Here is a 17,039-nt window from a genome sequence, read left to right on the forward strand (position 1 = left end):
TCCTCGACCAACCCAACAGTTGGGATATGTTGCATCTAAATGTTGCCTAGGAGTTCGACTGAAGTGTACTGGATGACCATAATACATGAGTTTTGACTGATGTTAAGTTCGGTATCTTCAAGTAGTTCAGTCAGGGAGATCATTTTCGGAAAAACTGATATCAATACAGCAAATGTAGCCCAATTAAGTTATCCCTTATAATACCAATCCATACGTTCGATGAAAAAACATTTTGAAAATAGTATAATTTTACGAGGATTCTCGTCTGCGCCATTATGATAGATACTCTTAAAAAATGTTCTCGTCCGTAAACAATACATTATATAAAAACAACGCATTTCTTATGTTAACCATTCACAAAATCTAGCTCGTTGAGGAAAATCTCTAGGTAAAAGAGCTTGAATCCGTATGGATGTAATAAGGATATAATTGCTGCTCTTTTCAAACTCGACACATAGATGAATGGCTGTTATTTTTTCTCTTATTCTTGTTCTATTATTACATTTCTAACTATCCGAAAACCGAATTTTTTTTAACATTCCAATTGCGGATTGTGAATACGTGCAAATACGGAATGATGAGGCGTCATTCGTTAGGGATATTTTTCAGCATCAAGACGTCTAGCTTGTCGAGAATTAGCATTTGCCATACCATACACAAAATGCATGACAGCCATTTCAGCGTTTGTATACATGTTTAAATACACAAATAATGCAAAAATTACAACCTAAAAACTCACAAGTAAAACCTCGATTGGTAAATAGTAACAACAGTGTTAACATCAGTTTACTACTTTAAATAAACATGGCAAATGAATTTTGTCGAAGTGACAACAGTCTACTATTCTAAAACTTTCTAATTAAAAACAAGCTAGAGGTGGTTATTTCCAGCATTTATTATGAACCGTATTACTTTTTATATTTTTACTATTTTCTACCCAATTTATTGAAAAAAATTTAAATTATGGTAATCATTTGTTTTCTCTGCAACTATTGGTTTTGGAAAAAAAGAATGAGAATAAATTTTTTTAAGAAGGATTTTAATTTATAATCAATTCTATTCCACAAAACTTCATCTTGAAAGAAGTTTTGAGATGAAATAATGTATGGGCTGCTAATTTCACCCCCGTATAATATAACAGGAATATTAAAAAAAATACCCGTGGTAAGTCCTTTGTGAGTACACGAAAATAACAGAATCTTAAGTTTCTAGCTTCACTGAAATTGCACACATATAGAATATGATCTGGAATAACATATACCTTTTATAATAGTAAAATAAATCTGTTAGATATTTTTCTTTATATTGTTCTTTATTTGAACGTTTCGTGTTATGTATAAATTGTTTAACGATTTGGTTGAAAAACTTTATAAATAATAATAATTTTAAATGGAATGGGCACATATCGCGGGCGGAGCCGCGACGGGAAACGATAGTATCAAATATTTTATCTTTAGATTTTGAAACCAGAAAATAGAAAGGATGGGAGTTTGAAAAACTGTCTTCGTATATCATTTGATAATATTTATTTAGTTTATAAAAGACATTCATACACATATAAAGTACAAACGACTGCATCATGATGTGTGATTAACACTCCTGTACAGTGTGGAGAAGATTGTATGTGTTAGTTTTCAAATATATTTTCACTAAAATTACAATAAAACGACAAGGTGAGCTTTTATACTTATGTACCATTTGACACACACGACGTTTATTACACAAAAGTAAATACAACCTCATATTAAATAGTAAATATAGTCACAAACTAAAAGAAATGTATAAGACAATCTTTTTTTCTGAATCATCTTAATATACGAGGATGTAATGATATCTAGTTAGCCAATACCTGTTCCATGCATAAACAAAATATTGCGTCACCATAGCAACGAACAATAACTTATTAAAAGTGTCAGTGCAAAGTTTAACGTCAAAAAATGTAAACCAGAGTTACGCAATAAATTAAAAGAAAAACAAATGTCCACCGAAATTGTGAAAATCGAAAAATTGGAGTATCTAGCCATCATAAAGTACCTGTATTAAAACAGAGTTAAGAGGTTAGCAGATTTACGAAGATATGCTTAATACCCTTAGTGATCAATGTCCTTCGTATGCGACCGTGAAAAATTTGACTGCAAACTTCAAATTGGGCTGAAACGGATATTTGAAGCATTGAATATTTCATACGAAGGCGTTCATCATATAGTTCACGTCAATTTGGACATGAGAAAAATTGCTGAAAAATGGATCCCCAAATGTTTGAATGTTATTCAAAAGCGTGCAAGGGTAGAAGCATCGCGTTCGATCTGTGCTCGATTTGAAAACAATGCAGACTTCTTAAAACGAATTGTTATTATGGATGAGACTTGGATACATTTCTACGATCCAGAAACAAAGCAACAATCGATGGAATGGCGACACTCTGGTTCTCCAAGACCTAAGAAGTTTCGTATCCAAAAATCTGCTGGAAAAGTTCTTGCTTCAATTTTTAGGGATTGCCATGGAGTAGTAATCATAGGAAAAAATCTACGGGAAAATATTAGAGAGAAAAGACGCGGAAAGCTATCCAAAGGTGTTTTGTTTTTGCAGGACAACGCCCCTGCACACAAATCTCATGTTCTTTTTTCTTCTTTTAATGCTTATCCATTGATGGATGTTCGCGACCACATTTTTCATGGCTTCTCTATCTCTAGCGGTATGGATCAATGTCTGAATATCTTGTATACCCGTCCACTGCCTCACGTTCCGCAACCATGGCATCCTCTTCCTCCGTCTCAATCCTCTCTTACCTTCAATCTTGCCCTCGACTATCAGCTGAAGGAATTGATATTTATGGCCTCGCATTATATGGCCAAGATATGCAATCTTTCGTTTCTTCACGATGTTAAAGAGTTCACGGTCTTTATTGATACGCCTGAGATTATCCTCATTCCTCACTTTGGCAGTCCATGGTATCTTCAGGATTCTACGATATACCCACATTTCGAATGCCTCTAATTTGTTGATGTTTTCTACCTTAAGGGCCCAATCTCATGTTGCCATGCATAAAATTAGTGATTTAGGGTTTGAATTACTAGAACACGCCCTTATTCACCAAATTTGGCTCCGTCCAACTATCATCTCTTTCCTCAACTGAAAAAAAATTAAGGTCGTAAATTTTCTTCCAACGAGAAGGTAATAAAAGCTGTGGAAGTCTGGTTTGCAGAGCAAGAAGAAACATTTTTTTTAAATGGTCTAGAGACGTTGCAGGTTCGCTGTAATAAATGTATCCAATTAAGAGGGGAATATTATGTTGAGTAATAAATTATTTGGACATTGAAATTTTTGTATGGTTCTATAGTAGGCTAAGAATTTTTCAATATATCGTCGTATATAATTCTACTGTACGTGAGTATGTCACTGAACTTCTAAACGGCTGTACCGATTTGAATGAATTTTTTTGTATGCGAGGCGCCCTGAATGGCTTAGATTCACAAATCAACCCGACAAACGGCGCTGCACTCGGTATCTAGGTTATTTATATATCTATACTGCAACTAAAGGGCTGGATCGAATTACATCATTTTTTGTGTATGCATTCGAGTGGGAGCCCGGAAAATTCACATTTTGAAATCAGCCCGGTAGGTGACGCTGCATTTTTGTGTGCATACAAGTGGATCGGTTTATAGATTATTTATCTAAACTACTATCACTAGATGCAGTTGGTGTTGAATATTGTTGTATTCGACGTACAAATCAATAGCTTGGCATTGTTTCATTATATCAAGTATTGTATATATTGAATGTATATCGTTTATTCATTGGCATTTAATATTTAGTGTATTATATTAAATTAGTGTCGTTATTATGACATTTCAATTTTTTTGTACGCGTTGTTTTGATATAACTGCTTCTCTATTCGAACCCACCACACAGATGAATGGCTGATATTTAGCGTGTTTAGGGTTTAGGGTTTATTTAGTACTCGTTTCTAGATGTACAACAATTTCACCTAAAATTTCTTGTGCTATCATCACATTTATAGTTCTACGGAAACCACAAGTGTTGGTTGAATTTTGTTTAATATTCCAGCTTCGGATAAGCGGCTCTGATTCCATTCCAAATACGGAATGATGAGGCGTCATATTGAATGTATTTCGTATATTTATTGGCATTTAATTTTAATGTATTGTATTAAATTAGCTTCATTATGACATTTCAATTATTTGTAAGCGGTGTTTTGATATTATATGCATTGCGTTATGAGAAATGCTTTGATTGAAAGCACATTTCAAGATTTACAAGTTAATTATATTAATCATATGTGGCTTCGTGAACTAACTATTTTAACCGCAAAAATATTGATGTTGACGCTACTAACATCAGTATACAACAATCATTACCCGACAATGAGATATTCTTCATTTCGATCGACACTGTTACCGATCCTGACTAAGCAGTCAACTATCCTGTTGAATTTTTGAATTCGTTGGATATACGAGTACTATACTATACATCACTTGCAATTAAAAATTGGTTCACCTATTATATTGGTCGGAATTTAAGTACACTTAAGCTATACAACGGTACAAGATTGTTCTCCTTCTTCTTACGTGTATTAGGCGTAGTCGCCTATTTTATCGTCGACATGGGCATGTTGCCGGTCCCAAGCCCGGATAAAGAGGGTTTTTGGGTTAGGTTAGCTCCCAGCCTAAGGTTAAAACAGACATCGCTCTAAGAATCGAAACTTTGTCTCGGAACAGGACAGTACAAGATTAGTCATAAAAAAAATTATGGGCTATGTTGTTGAAGCTACAATTGTTGAACTGCAAGTTTCACGCGCCACGAATCACAATGATCCTTTCAGACTCACCCATCCCATTAGGACTTCTACAATTTCCAATTCGTTTGTGATTTACCATGACTTTTGATAAATCACAGGTCGTTTTGAGGGCAGGATCTAGAAAATCCCATCTTTTCACATGGCTAATTGTATGAGGCGATTTTTCACATTGGAAAACCGTCGAGTTTATTCATTTTTATTTCTCTGGAATCGACTAAAAACATTATTCATTAATTCTTATTAAGATAAAATTAAAATTAAACAAATTGATTAGAATAGATTGTTTATCGAAAAATTAAGTTATTTCAAAATAACGAATAATGAATCATACTTTTCATACCGGACTTCTGTCGGGTCCGCTAGTAATTTATATAACTATTATAAACAAGTTTCAGTACCGCGAGGTTTTGCTTATTTGCTAAATTACTAGGCTGTAAATAGGACAATATTCCAGAAAAAAGAAATAGAAAGACATTCATATAATAACAATGCCTATCTCAATATATGGACGTGAAACTTATGTAATGGATAAAAAGACACAAAGTAGAATAACTGCAGCTTAGATAAAACAAAGGAAAATAACAGGGAAAATCATTAGAAAAAATAGTTGAAAGATGCTCAAGCTTGTACACCACAAACCTAAAACCCTAATAATTTGACGCTTGAAAGGTAATAAAAATTCTGGAGAAAAAGAAGAAGATCTACATACGATTTTTGCATCTAGTTTCTAGTTACTCAACTATCAAGGAATTGGTCAATGGTTCTGAAGGAAAATCGAAAAAATTGAATTCATGATCACAAACCGCAATCAAAAACCATATATGAATTCAAAAATCGACTTCCTCAACTTTGGATAGAAATTGCACAAAATTTATTGAACAATTTGGTTTGCCAAGAAGTTGTGTTGCTGCGATACGTGCGTCTAAGGGTCATACATTATATCAATTGTCTATTTTTTTATATACCTAGTATACTGAGATTTTACGATTAGTTCTAGTCATTCAACTATTAACAAATATCAAATTTTTTTTATTCTGTGTTTCAAAATCAAATTTAAGCAATATCTTCAACGATCCAACTGCTGTTTATAAGATGATCGATTGAATGATCAGTGTAAAGCAGTAAATAAAATTATGGCATTGAATCAAAGTGGTGTCAATGTATTTTGTTTATAATCTTCGTAGATAACTCGACTAGAATACGAGAAAGCCACCATCAACTAGGTATAATTTTAAAGAAATTATTTGATTGCTTTTATTTCCGTGTTTCTAGTAGGTACCCCAATGGACCATATTGATTATTGTTTTGATGCTGAATGCGTAGATTTGAAAGATATTATAGTATGTTCATAAAAGAAGCTTACAGCTTTCATTATCCTTCGAGTGCATTAAACTATTTTTATTTATTTATAGAATGTTCACAATTCTGCTCCTAGGAGCAATAACAACATCTTCAGCAATTCTCAATTCCGTAGAAGCATTTCAGTGCTCAGTCGATCAATTTGAATGCAAAAATCAAGAATGTATCGATCTACAGTTAAAATGTAACGGCTTCAATAACTGTGAAGATGGATCGGATGAAATAGGTTGCGGTAAGCTAGAATTCGATAATATTTACTCATTCAAGGTTTATGCATAAAGTGTGAAATAATTGTTTCTAATTTCCCAATTCTGCTGCATTTCAACGTTTAAATTGAATTGCGTAAATTTGAAACATAAATGTTAATATACTGGGTGACTCCCATCAATCCAGTATATGTGCTTTATTTTTAAAAGCTCCAAAAAAAATCTGATTCCAAAGACGTGATAAAAATGGAAATACACTTAGTAACATTAGAAGTATTACACCCAGAAAGTATAATTTACCGACCTTCATGTTCTTGTAATGTGGTTAATTTAAAATATATTTAAATAAATGCTTAAAAGCTCCACTTTATTGGTGACAATAACAGTCTCTCGCTTTCTATCTCTCATATCTTGGTTTTTTTACTATCCAAATGCTTAAGGTCTGACGATCTAGTTTTGTCCTATTTCAGGAACAACTTCGTTTCTAACAATACTTAAATATTTCTTGACTGTGAAATTTTCTCATAAATATATTGGTGACTATCAAATAGTTGTGATTTTTACGGCTCAAAGTTGTTAAAAACCAAAAACTCTTCAAAATCTGTGTTTTGGATACGATTGTTTCTTCATTATGCTTAATTAAGCCTGTAGCTCTACTATAACTTTAACACGTTGACGGTTAAGCTGTATAAGGTAACATAATTCCCTGTGGCTGAAAATTATTTTGGTTAAATCTTTGAACTAACATTATTCCTGAGATGCTGAAATCCGAATGAAATATTAGGAGTATTTACCTAAATATTTTTAAAATGTTGAAACAATCAAACGAATGATGAATTTTGAGGCTTTGAAAAATATTTTTGTAAAAACAAATATTTATAATTGGATACTATTTTAGTGTTTTTCAAAATTATCAAGATTAATACACTTTTGCATGCGTTTGAACCATTTTTCGAAGCTTTGCTCCTATACCGATTCAAGTACCTCCAAAACATGTGATTTGAACGTATCAACCGCTTCTTCAGGTGTATAAAAACGTTAATCTCGCAAATTATTTTTGATATGCGTGAATAAGAAGAAATCATTATGTACCAAACAAGGACTGAACGGCGGATGACCCATCAATTCGATGTTTTGACTGGTTAGTTATTCCGAACAAACGGGCGACCAATTGATTCGAAGTGCTTCGTGCACGAACAACTTTTTTTAGAGATTCATACGTTTGATTTTTGTTTAGTTTCGGAAAAATGTGCATTGATTCATTAATCGTTGCTGTCACCATCTTATAGTCGTCTTTTGAAGCACCGCAATTGAATGTTTTCAGCATTTCTTTGCATCATTTTCCACGAGCTTTTTTTACGATTGTCAAATTATGCGCACAGCCAATTGCTCATGCAATATTGAATGTTTGCGACTGGAGCTATCGCCCATATATGCATCAATCTCACAGTATGTCATATGCGAAACTTGCAATATCAATTTACGCATAGCATCGATGTTTCCTAGCACAATAGCAGATTTTGGACGACCTTCGAATCAGCGAAATGATTCGCACACTGCCGTTGGTTTAATCCACGTCGAAAGTCACAGAACATTATCGCACAAAATTTAATTCCTTTTTTTGATTAAGATGAATATTTAAGTCTATCTGTAAACAACTCAAATAGCACCGTATTCCACCATTAAAAATGTCAAACTTTATGATTGCGATGTTCTACTGACTATTGTTGTCACCGCATTTTCCTGTTGAAAATGCATCAACAGAAGATTTTGGAAAAGTAGATGCAGATAGTTTTTTCACTGATAACCTTTGTTTTTGAAAACTGTCAACTTTTTTCTTCAACTGGTCATTTATTTTTTTGTTGTTGTTTCGGTAACTTTTTGTTGTCATGATTTTTATCACAAATTTTGCATATGGTCGAGACACTCTTATTTATTACTGAGCTCTGTTGTTTTTTTGACAATATTGCTCATTACTTTGGGTTTTCCTTTATTTTCTGCCACCGTACCCTTTTTTCTAAAAATTTTTCATTCTGCTGAAACTGAGTGTTAATACACTTTTATCACTTGTTGTGACAGCTAACTAAGGTACAAGATAGGAACCCAGATATGTTTTTGAGCAAAACTAAAACCACTGAAAATATTAAGATATGAAAATATTCAAGAAATATAAATAAGAAGACCTCGTTACCTGGGACTGAAATCCAAATTTGGATTCATAATCAACCTAGACTAATTACTTGCATATAATTAGAAAAAACTTGTAGCCCTCTTTAATGTCAAAAAACTATATACTCTGCATCAGCTTCTACAAAGCCCAGATTCGTCCATCTTCAGAGTATTGTTCGCATATTTGAAGCACTGCTTCCAAGCATACCCTGAGGATACTTGACTCAATACACAAGAACTTAAAGACTACAGATACTATCATGGCAGATTATCTTTCGAACTGTCCAGGATGATCCAACCTAGAGCAGTATCTCCAAGACCTACTCGACAGACAGACGTGGCTCATGAACATCGCGTTCGCTCTCAGATGCCCAGAACGTCAATTTATCGTTTTAGAGAAGTGCAAGCCTCTGGAATTGGGTACTAACGCTACTACTTTCCGAACACTACAACCTACAAAAGCTCAAGTTCAAAATCCTCAGGCATCTCCATACGGCAGTCACCACTCGAATTGCTCTAATTTAATATAATTCATCCATGAATAGGGATGAAGAGACTCTAGGTAGCAGCCTTGTTGATCATTCATTATTCAAATTGAAGCGCTAAGAATCTGTCATTTTTCTTTCCTACTCTTTTAAAAATATTAGTTCTTATATCTTTAGGTGTTTCATTGTTCCCTACAAAAGATATTTTTATTGCGTCAAATAATTTTCCTTTGCTTTTTGCCTTATGCCTTATGTAATTTATTTGTCTAATTTTCCAGCTCCTGCTATTGTTCAAAGTATTTGTAGTTTCTATTTGATTTATTTGTTTTCTATTTTAATCGAATGTGTGTACTTATAACCATTATATTCGTTTTATCTATATTCATGTTAGGTTAAGAAACATTGATCCAAAGTGAGCAATGTCACACCCAACGCGCGGATAGTTTACGCATATATAATTCTTGTGATATAAGGCATATGTTTCCATTTGATATCCCGATAGCCTCTTCTATCTCTCTTAAGCTTAATCTTAAGGTCCTCCGATTGCGATTTTTGGCCGTCCCAAGCTCTAGTCTTCAGTCATGTTGATGCGGCTATATTATAATTCAGACGACCAAAATTTTATGGTCTTAAATAATAATGCAGAGTTTCCATACACGGTGTCTAGATTCTCTTCACTTATACTATTGTTAAACAGAAATTAAGCAGCCTCCCAATGCATACGTACATACATTTCCCAATATATATTGATAAGTGTTGATATCTTCAGGTCGGAAACTTTTCAGACAACCATCGTAAAGATTGCGGCTTGTGTTCCTCCATTGGGTCGAAATCAGAAGTGAATGAGTTGCTTGCTTTTTTCCTTAATATTTTCTTTATGATTTTAGCAAATTTTAGTTAGATTACTCGTATTCTGTAGTTGTTACATTCGTTTGTCACTTTCTCATGCCATGGTGCCTTACCTCTATTGGCTTTACTTATTGCATTGCATCTCTTCTAATGTGATTTCCTTTTCCATATTTGCGCCATTTTAGTCTTTCTCTTCTTTCTTCACTTTCGTTTTGTCCATTCAGAGGTTCTTTCAAGTATTATCGCCACCTTTCTCTAACTTGGTCTACCTCAGTGATTATTACGCCTTTTTTGTCTTTTATATTTCCCAGGGTTATATTTTTCTTGTGCCATTGTTTCCTCATCATACCAAAGAAAAACTTCTGATATCTCTATATGTTGTTGAAGTTTTCCCATATATTTTTCTTTTTTTCCTGAATTATTTTTTTGACTTTTGATTTTTCTAACCTGTGTTTCTCATAGTTTTTCTTGTACGACGTTTGTTCGGAAAATATTTTCACTATTATTCTGGTATTACAATATGGTTTTCTTCAAAGTACTCTACCTAAGACAAGACCCACTCCTGCAAACGCCTTTTCCACTGTTAATAACATTGCTGAATTGTGATGCTGTTCAGTTACCGTGTCGTTTCTTCCATGAGGCTTCCACATATTCAAAGTGCCGCGCTCGAAGCTCTATTTTGCATTTAGGGAACAAGAAGAAGGGGCTGTATCGGCTATATCGGGTGAATAAAGCGAGTGGTCTGTTACGGTGATTGAGCTTCGGACCAAAAACTCACACAAAACAACGGGCGCATTGTCATGATGAGGGTTCCACCTGCCCCCTTGTGGTAAATCCGATCAAACTCAAACCAAACGAGACGTCTTAAAACTTCAATGACAAATTCCTTGCGAACGATGCCTCTAGAATAAAAGAAATCAATTGTCGTTAACAGCTGGTCAACTATAATTCTGACTGTCAATGTAGGTTCATCAAGAACACAATTAATTCGTTTATAACATTTTCATCATATCTCAATGTTGAAAGGCGTCCTGGGCGAGAGTCTCCTTTCACTTCTTGGATTTTCCGGAACCTTTTTAACCACTTGTTCATGGTTGGTTCCTTAAGCGAATTGTGTCTGTAAACTTATTTCAAACACTCAAAAATCTCACGGCCATTCTTGCATAGCTTTGAAAGAAATTTGATGTTGATGCGCTGTACCTCAATTAGAGAGAACTCCACGCCGACGGCAGGTGAAAAAAGGTGGAACATGGTGGCGTCTGTAACCTGTAAAATAAAGTTATTATTCAACTTTTATAGGTATTTTTTGAACAAACCTCGTATTATTCGTCTGAGTTCTATCTTTTTCCATTATTTGTTTATATTTCTTATACTTATCTGTAGCGGACGCAAGTCACAAACAGTTTAACGCGGGTCAGGGCATTTCACCTGGTATTTGGTGTATTAAACAACATTCGCGGGTCTAATTGCGACTCAGTTTAGAGAAAGATTGTATGTGCACTTTCAGAATTGTAGTTCGCGGGGAGGAGAATCAACACGAGTCACTATTTTGAAAGTCCGCATGCGATCGGTCCTTAAACAGATCGGAATCAGACCCGTTTAATCACTCGAGTGTAATAGGGTTTACCCTCATGTGTCTACTGTCAACAAAAAAATAATAAAATAAACTTAATATAGATATTCATCTCAAAATAATATTCGAAAATTTTTCAATTTTATTGTGATTTGTAATGTAATAAAAAATGAAATTAACATTACACTAAATTTGTTAATATTTTCTCCTTGCAATTAGTCATTTATAGTGAATTTTTTGCTTTCCTCGATTTCTTCACACGCTATATATCTTCAATATTTGTATAATTTTGTTACATTACAGATATTTGCAAAGGACCGAATTATTTCAAATGTCATAATAACAGATGCATTAGTACGGCTTTTGTTTGTGACGCCGAAAATGACTGTGGAGATTATTCAGATGAGAGAGACTGTGAAAACTTCAAGGTAGGTTTCAATTTGGCATTTAATACTAAGAATATATGTTAAGAAACTACCTACATTAGCATTTAGCTGCCTATATTCACATTAATAAGTATTTGTAGAAAGTACCCTTAACAATAACAACCTAGCTTCATCCTCTTGCAACCTCACGTAATTTCTTATGCATTCAACAACCTTTGGTTTTCTCTGTAGCAGGATTCGAAAAAGGTGGTTAGCTGATATACTACGGAAGTTACACTGAGGCATAAGTTTAGGATGTTTTTTTGCAGTTCAATTTTATGGATAAAGAATTTGTAATAGCAGTATGAACAAAAGTAGTGAAAGACCTTATCCCACTTAGGTTGCTTATTACACTCGCCTACACAATTTTTGTAACACAGTTGAGACAATTATTTTTATATTGTTAATACCTTTCAAATCATACGAAACCCGAAAAATTTGAACAGATAAACAAAATGTAATGCCAAAGACTAACTCTTAACAAAAAGATGAGACGAGTATGAGGTTTTCTCACGCGCACGTGTGTGTGTTAAAATCACCCGTCTAGTGTAAATTTTCCTGGTTTCAGATATATTTATATAGTGAGCAACATAAAAAATAAATTAAGAATATTTTGGGTGGTTGCTCCTTCTTGCCAGGTGTTGTACATCTAAAAAGAACAAAACTTTTACTTTTAACTGTTGCACCATTTTTCATTTGAATGAATACTGATCAAAAATAATTTAATCTCTATGCTATGTGAGAAATAAATCACAATTGTAATCGATTCACATTAAAAATGTACACATATTACAATAAATTCCCATTCTAAAATTAATAATTTTTCTTCACACTTTTTCATGCTTAGGACTGACAAAAAAATATTCTTAACTGGCGTGTTTAAAAAATTAATCAACACTTGTTGAGTGTAGCTTTGTGGATTCTAAAAAAATATTATATTTAATTATGTAGTAATTAAAAGTAATATATCATAACCCTTACAATCTAACTTTTTATTCAGGTAGAATGTTTGTTTATCTACGAGGATATATTGAAAAATTCTCAGCCTATTAGAGAACCAACCAAAATTTCAAAATATTTTATTACTCAACATATTCTCCTCTTAATTGGATACATTTATTACAGCGAACCTGCAACGTCTCTAGACCTTTCAAAAAAAATGTTTCTTCTTGCTCTGCAAATCAGATCTCCATAGCTTTTATTACCTTCCCGTTGCAAGATAATTTACGACCTTTTAAATTTTTTTTCAGTTGAGGAAAGAGCTGATAGTCGAACGGGGCCAAATCTGGTGAATAAGAGGGTGATCTAGTAATTCATACATGAGATTTCTGTGCAGGGGCGTCATGCAAAAACAACACACCTTTGGATAGCTTTCTCCGTCTTTTCTCTTTAATTTTTTCCCTTAAAGTGTAGCCATTCCATCGATTGTTGCTTTGTTTCTGGATCGTGGAAATGTACCCAAGTCTCATCCACATTAACAATTCGGTTTAAGAAGTATACATCGTTTTCAAATCGAGCACATATCGAACGCGATGCTTCTACCCTTGCACGCTTTTGATTAGAATTCAAAAATTTGAGGATCCATTTTGCAGCAATTTTTCTCATGTCTAAATTGACATGAACTATATGATGAACGCGTTCGTATGAAATATTCAGTGCCCCAAATATCTGTTTTAACCAAATTCGAAGGTCTGATAAAATCATATCATGAACTGCATCGATATTTTCGGGGACTCCCACAGAAACTGGCCTTCCCGATCAGTCATCAATTTCAATGGAAATTGAAGCTTGTAGTCCAATTTTTCACGGTCGCATACGAAGAACATTGCTCTCCAAGAGTATTAAGGATATCTTCATAAATTTGCTTACCTCGTAACCCTTTTAAATACAGGTACATGATGATGGCTCGATACTCCAATTTTTCGATTTTCACAATTTCGGTGGACATCTTGTTTCTTTTTTTGTTTTTGTTTTTTGTTTCTTGTTTCTTTTAGTAACTCTGGTTTACTCTTTTAACGTCAAACTTTACACTTACACTTCTAATAAGTTATTGTTCGTTACTTTGGTAACGAAATATTTTGTTTATGCATGGAACTGGTCTAGGCTAACCAGACATCAATACATCCTCGTATTTCGTTTTTTTCACTGGGTTGGGTATTAAAATTTTCAATATTTTCGTTAAAACTACTATAATTCTCGTCTTGCACATTTAGAAGTTCTTAATTCAAATGTTCAATTTCTACAAATCACAAAATATATAGTTAAAATATAAAAATCATGATTACTTCTCTGTTTCTTTTCATCTGTTTCTTAGTTAATTTCATTTCCATTATTAAATGCTTAGTGAGCGAATCATTGTTGAGAAAAGATTTTAACATGTGTTTATTTTGAGTTCTGATGGTAAAAAAATTTTTGTTGATTATTCAAACTTAAATTAAATAAATCTAAAATTGGCTGTATGTACAGTTATGGAGTTACATAACCAAATAACAATAAATATGTCGTTGTACATTTTCTTTAATAAATGTTTAAGATAGTTGTATTTGTTAAAAATCGCACTTGAAAATAGGCAACTATTATTTCCTGGTTACCGAATCTTAATTATTTCTCAATTAGATAGGTTAAATGGTAACACCAAACACTATAACAATAAAATCGCTTAACATTCTTTCAAAATGTTTCTAAGAGCTTGAAAAAGTTATTAATGCATAACTTAAATCACATAAACGTTTTTGGCGACTACATTAAACAAATAATCACAATCACAAAAAAAAACCAAATTCTAGAAACAAAGCCAGAGACACAGTTGAGAAAATCAGGCTATCTTTCAATTTCGTTGCCCTCGCGTCGTTGGCGTTCGAAGTTATCGGATAAAGTCGAAATAATACACTTCAACGAGTTTCTTTTTCATATTGTCAAGCAAAGGTCAAAACGATATCTTTCAAACCAAAAATAATAGTTTTTGGTTTACTATATACGAACGCATGTTTATATTTTGTCGGTGAGTGTGACTAGTTTAAAAGTTGCCAGAACCAGCTCGATTTGCTCATTATTCTTTAACTGTCCATAATTTCTTTCTGTTTATGATTGTAGTTTAGTCCAATTTAGCTCTGTGAGACGCAAGAGCGGACTGTGATTCATACTTCTTGAACCAAGACATCTTAACGTTGGTATAAGAATTGTTTTCGTTCTCGCAAATTCAGACTAGTAAGTTTTAAAATGGGTAAAACCAAGAAACTATCGGTTGAAATTCGTGCACTAATTGCAATCGTATCATCACCGCCGAATTAAAAATACGTCGACGAATTCTTGGGCTACAATGTGTGCTGTGTTAATTGAAGCGTATCATTGGTTCAGTACTGATGACGTCTTTGAATTTACAACAGTTATCCAACAAACTTCAAGAAATTGTGTACTGATACCACATTCACGCCTCTTTCTAGTTCCGTTAAGCCCATATGATTGTAAATAAATACAGTAGCTTTTCCAAAAAAGTTCAGTACAAACTTTTACATCCCTTACGATAAATTTTCAAAATGTATATCATTTGAAATCGATCATAGTTCAATAAATATAGATTATGGGTGGTTTGGGTGATTGTTTTAGAAGGTTTCTGAAAGTGAAAAGTTGATCATTGAAACGCACGGAAGAAAATATAATTGCCAGTTAAGCTCAATGTTCTTACAAATAGTCGTTTGCAAATTTTGCATTTCAAATTTTTTTAAAGAAAAATCAGCATATATTTTCCACTTTTTTTTTAAATTCCGCTTCTATAAACTGAACTTTCAGGTAACAGTCAACTCAGAATGTGAAGAAGGCCATTGGAAATGTACGGATCAATTATGTATACCAAATGATTGGGTATGTAATGGCGTATCAGAATGCTTAGATGGGTCAGATGAGACGATAGGATGCAGTAGACACATCGATTGTGATGGGTTCAAATGTAAAAATAGTCATTGTGTACCAAATGAATGGGTATGTGATGGAGTTAACGATTGTAACGATAATAGTGATGAACAAGATTGTGGTAAGACATATTTGTTATCAATTCATACCTTTATATAACTGTTAAGTTTACCCTTTTCCAATTTTAAGGAAAACACTGCAATCTTCATCGTATCAAATATTACGTTCCATAAAATAAAAATAAGCCCTTCTTGGATCCGCATTTGTAAGTTCCCCACTAGATATGGAAGCCGTTTAGTCAGTACTTTTTCCGTACTTATTCCGTACCTTCTTTCTCGTTTTCAAGTTTTTGGTCAAATAATCTGAAAGGCAAAAAAGTTTTTGATGATTTACTCAACTCATTTATTCAACTGCTAATCATCTTAGCAGATATGTATTGCCACAGTGTTCCTATTTCGAGCAAATGCCTCACTAGCTCGTGGTAAACATTCTCGCAATCATCGCTGATACTACTTTAGCATAATGAGCATTAATATGAGTTTGAGTACATTTTTTTTCTGTTGCCCCTTGTCGTCAGGATTCTCTTAGTTAATGTCCATCTCCTCCACATCTATCGACAACTTCTTTTATTCCAGTAGTCCAGAGGCATAGAAACTTACTTAAATTTCTGTACATCGCTCGCGTTAAAGAAGAGTGAAAAAGTTCACATGTTTTCATTTGGGCCAAGGAATAGTTCTTTCTCAAACCTATAATAAATAGTGTACCCTTTATCTTCAAGTATCTTGCGGGTTAGGTTGTCTATAAACTTTAGTGTTTTACAGTTTATGATGATAAACTTCTAATTTTGTTGCCAAAATTCAATTTTCTGTAATGAGCGAGAACTCAATGTAGGCTTTGGGTGAAACCGTGATTCTAATAACATTTACAACAGCTGCATAGAAGAGGAGGTACCCAGCTTTCTCTTTTCTCCTTTGTAAGATATATTCTTGACACTCTCCTTTGGTCTTCCTTGCTTCCCTAATGATAGTCCCTGTTTATGGAACCAAAAGACCATCTGATACATTAGCGGATCAGTTCTTTTTTCTGGGACTACTCAGTTTACGAGGATCAATGGTTCTTTTAGTCTGTTTGTCACAGGAATATTCTCAGACACAATATTCTCACAGACTCTTTTATCTGTCAAGAATGTTGAGGAGGTGGACTTTGTTTCTGTTGTCTGAATTTCGTTTTTTCTTATCAACC

The 17,039-nt window shown here is 33.6% G+C and overlaps 1 protein-coding gene across 1 annotated transcript in view; it reads left to right on the forward strand.

Annotated features, from left to right (window-relative positions):
• Window positions 1-17,039, forward strand: part of LOC130893169 (vitellogenin receptor) — a 98,318-nt gene that overhangs the window by 5,616 nt on the left and 75,663 nt on the right. Inside the window, exons 2-4 of the mRNA XM_057799048.1 lie at window positions 6,235-6,413; window positions 11,767-11,891; window positions 15,678-15,918. Of these exons, the coding sequence (XP_057655031.1) occupies window positions 6,236-6,413; window positions 11,767-11,891; window positions 15,678-15,918 (544 nt within the window). The 5' untranslated portion in view covers window position 6,235. The remainder of the gene's footprint in view (window positions 1-6,234; window positions 6,414-11,766; window positions 11,892-15,677; window positions 15,919-17,039) is intronic.

The sequence above is a fragment of the Diorhabda carinulata genome, chromosome 4, assembly GCF_026250575.1.
Source record: "Diorhabda carinulata isolate Delta chromosome 4, icDioCari1.1, whole genome shotgun sequence".
Taxonomy (NCBI): Eukaryota; Metazoa; Arthropoda; class Insecta; order Coleoptera; family Chrysomelidae; genus Diorhabda; species Diorhabda carinulata.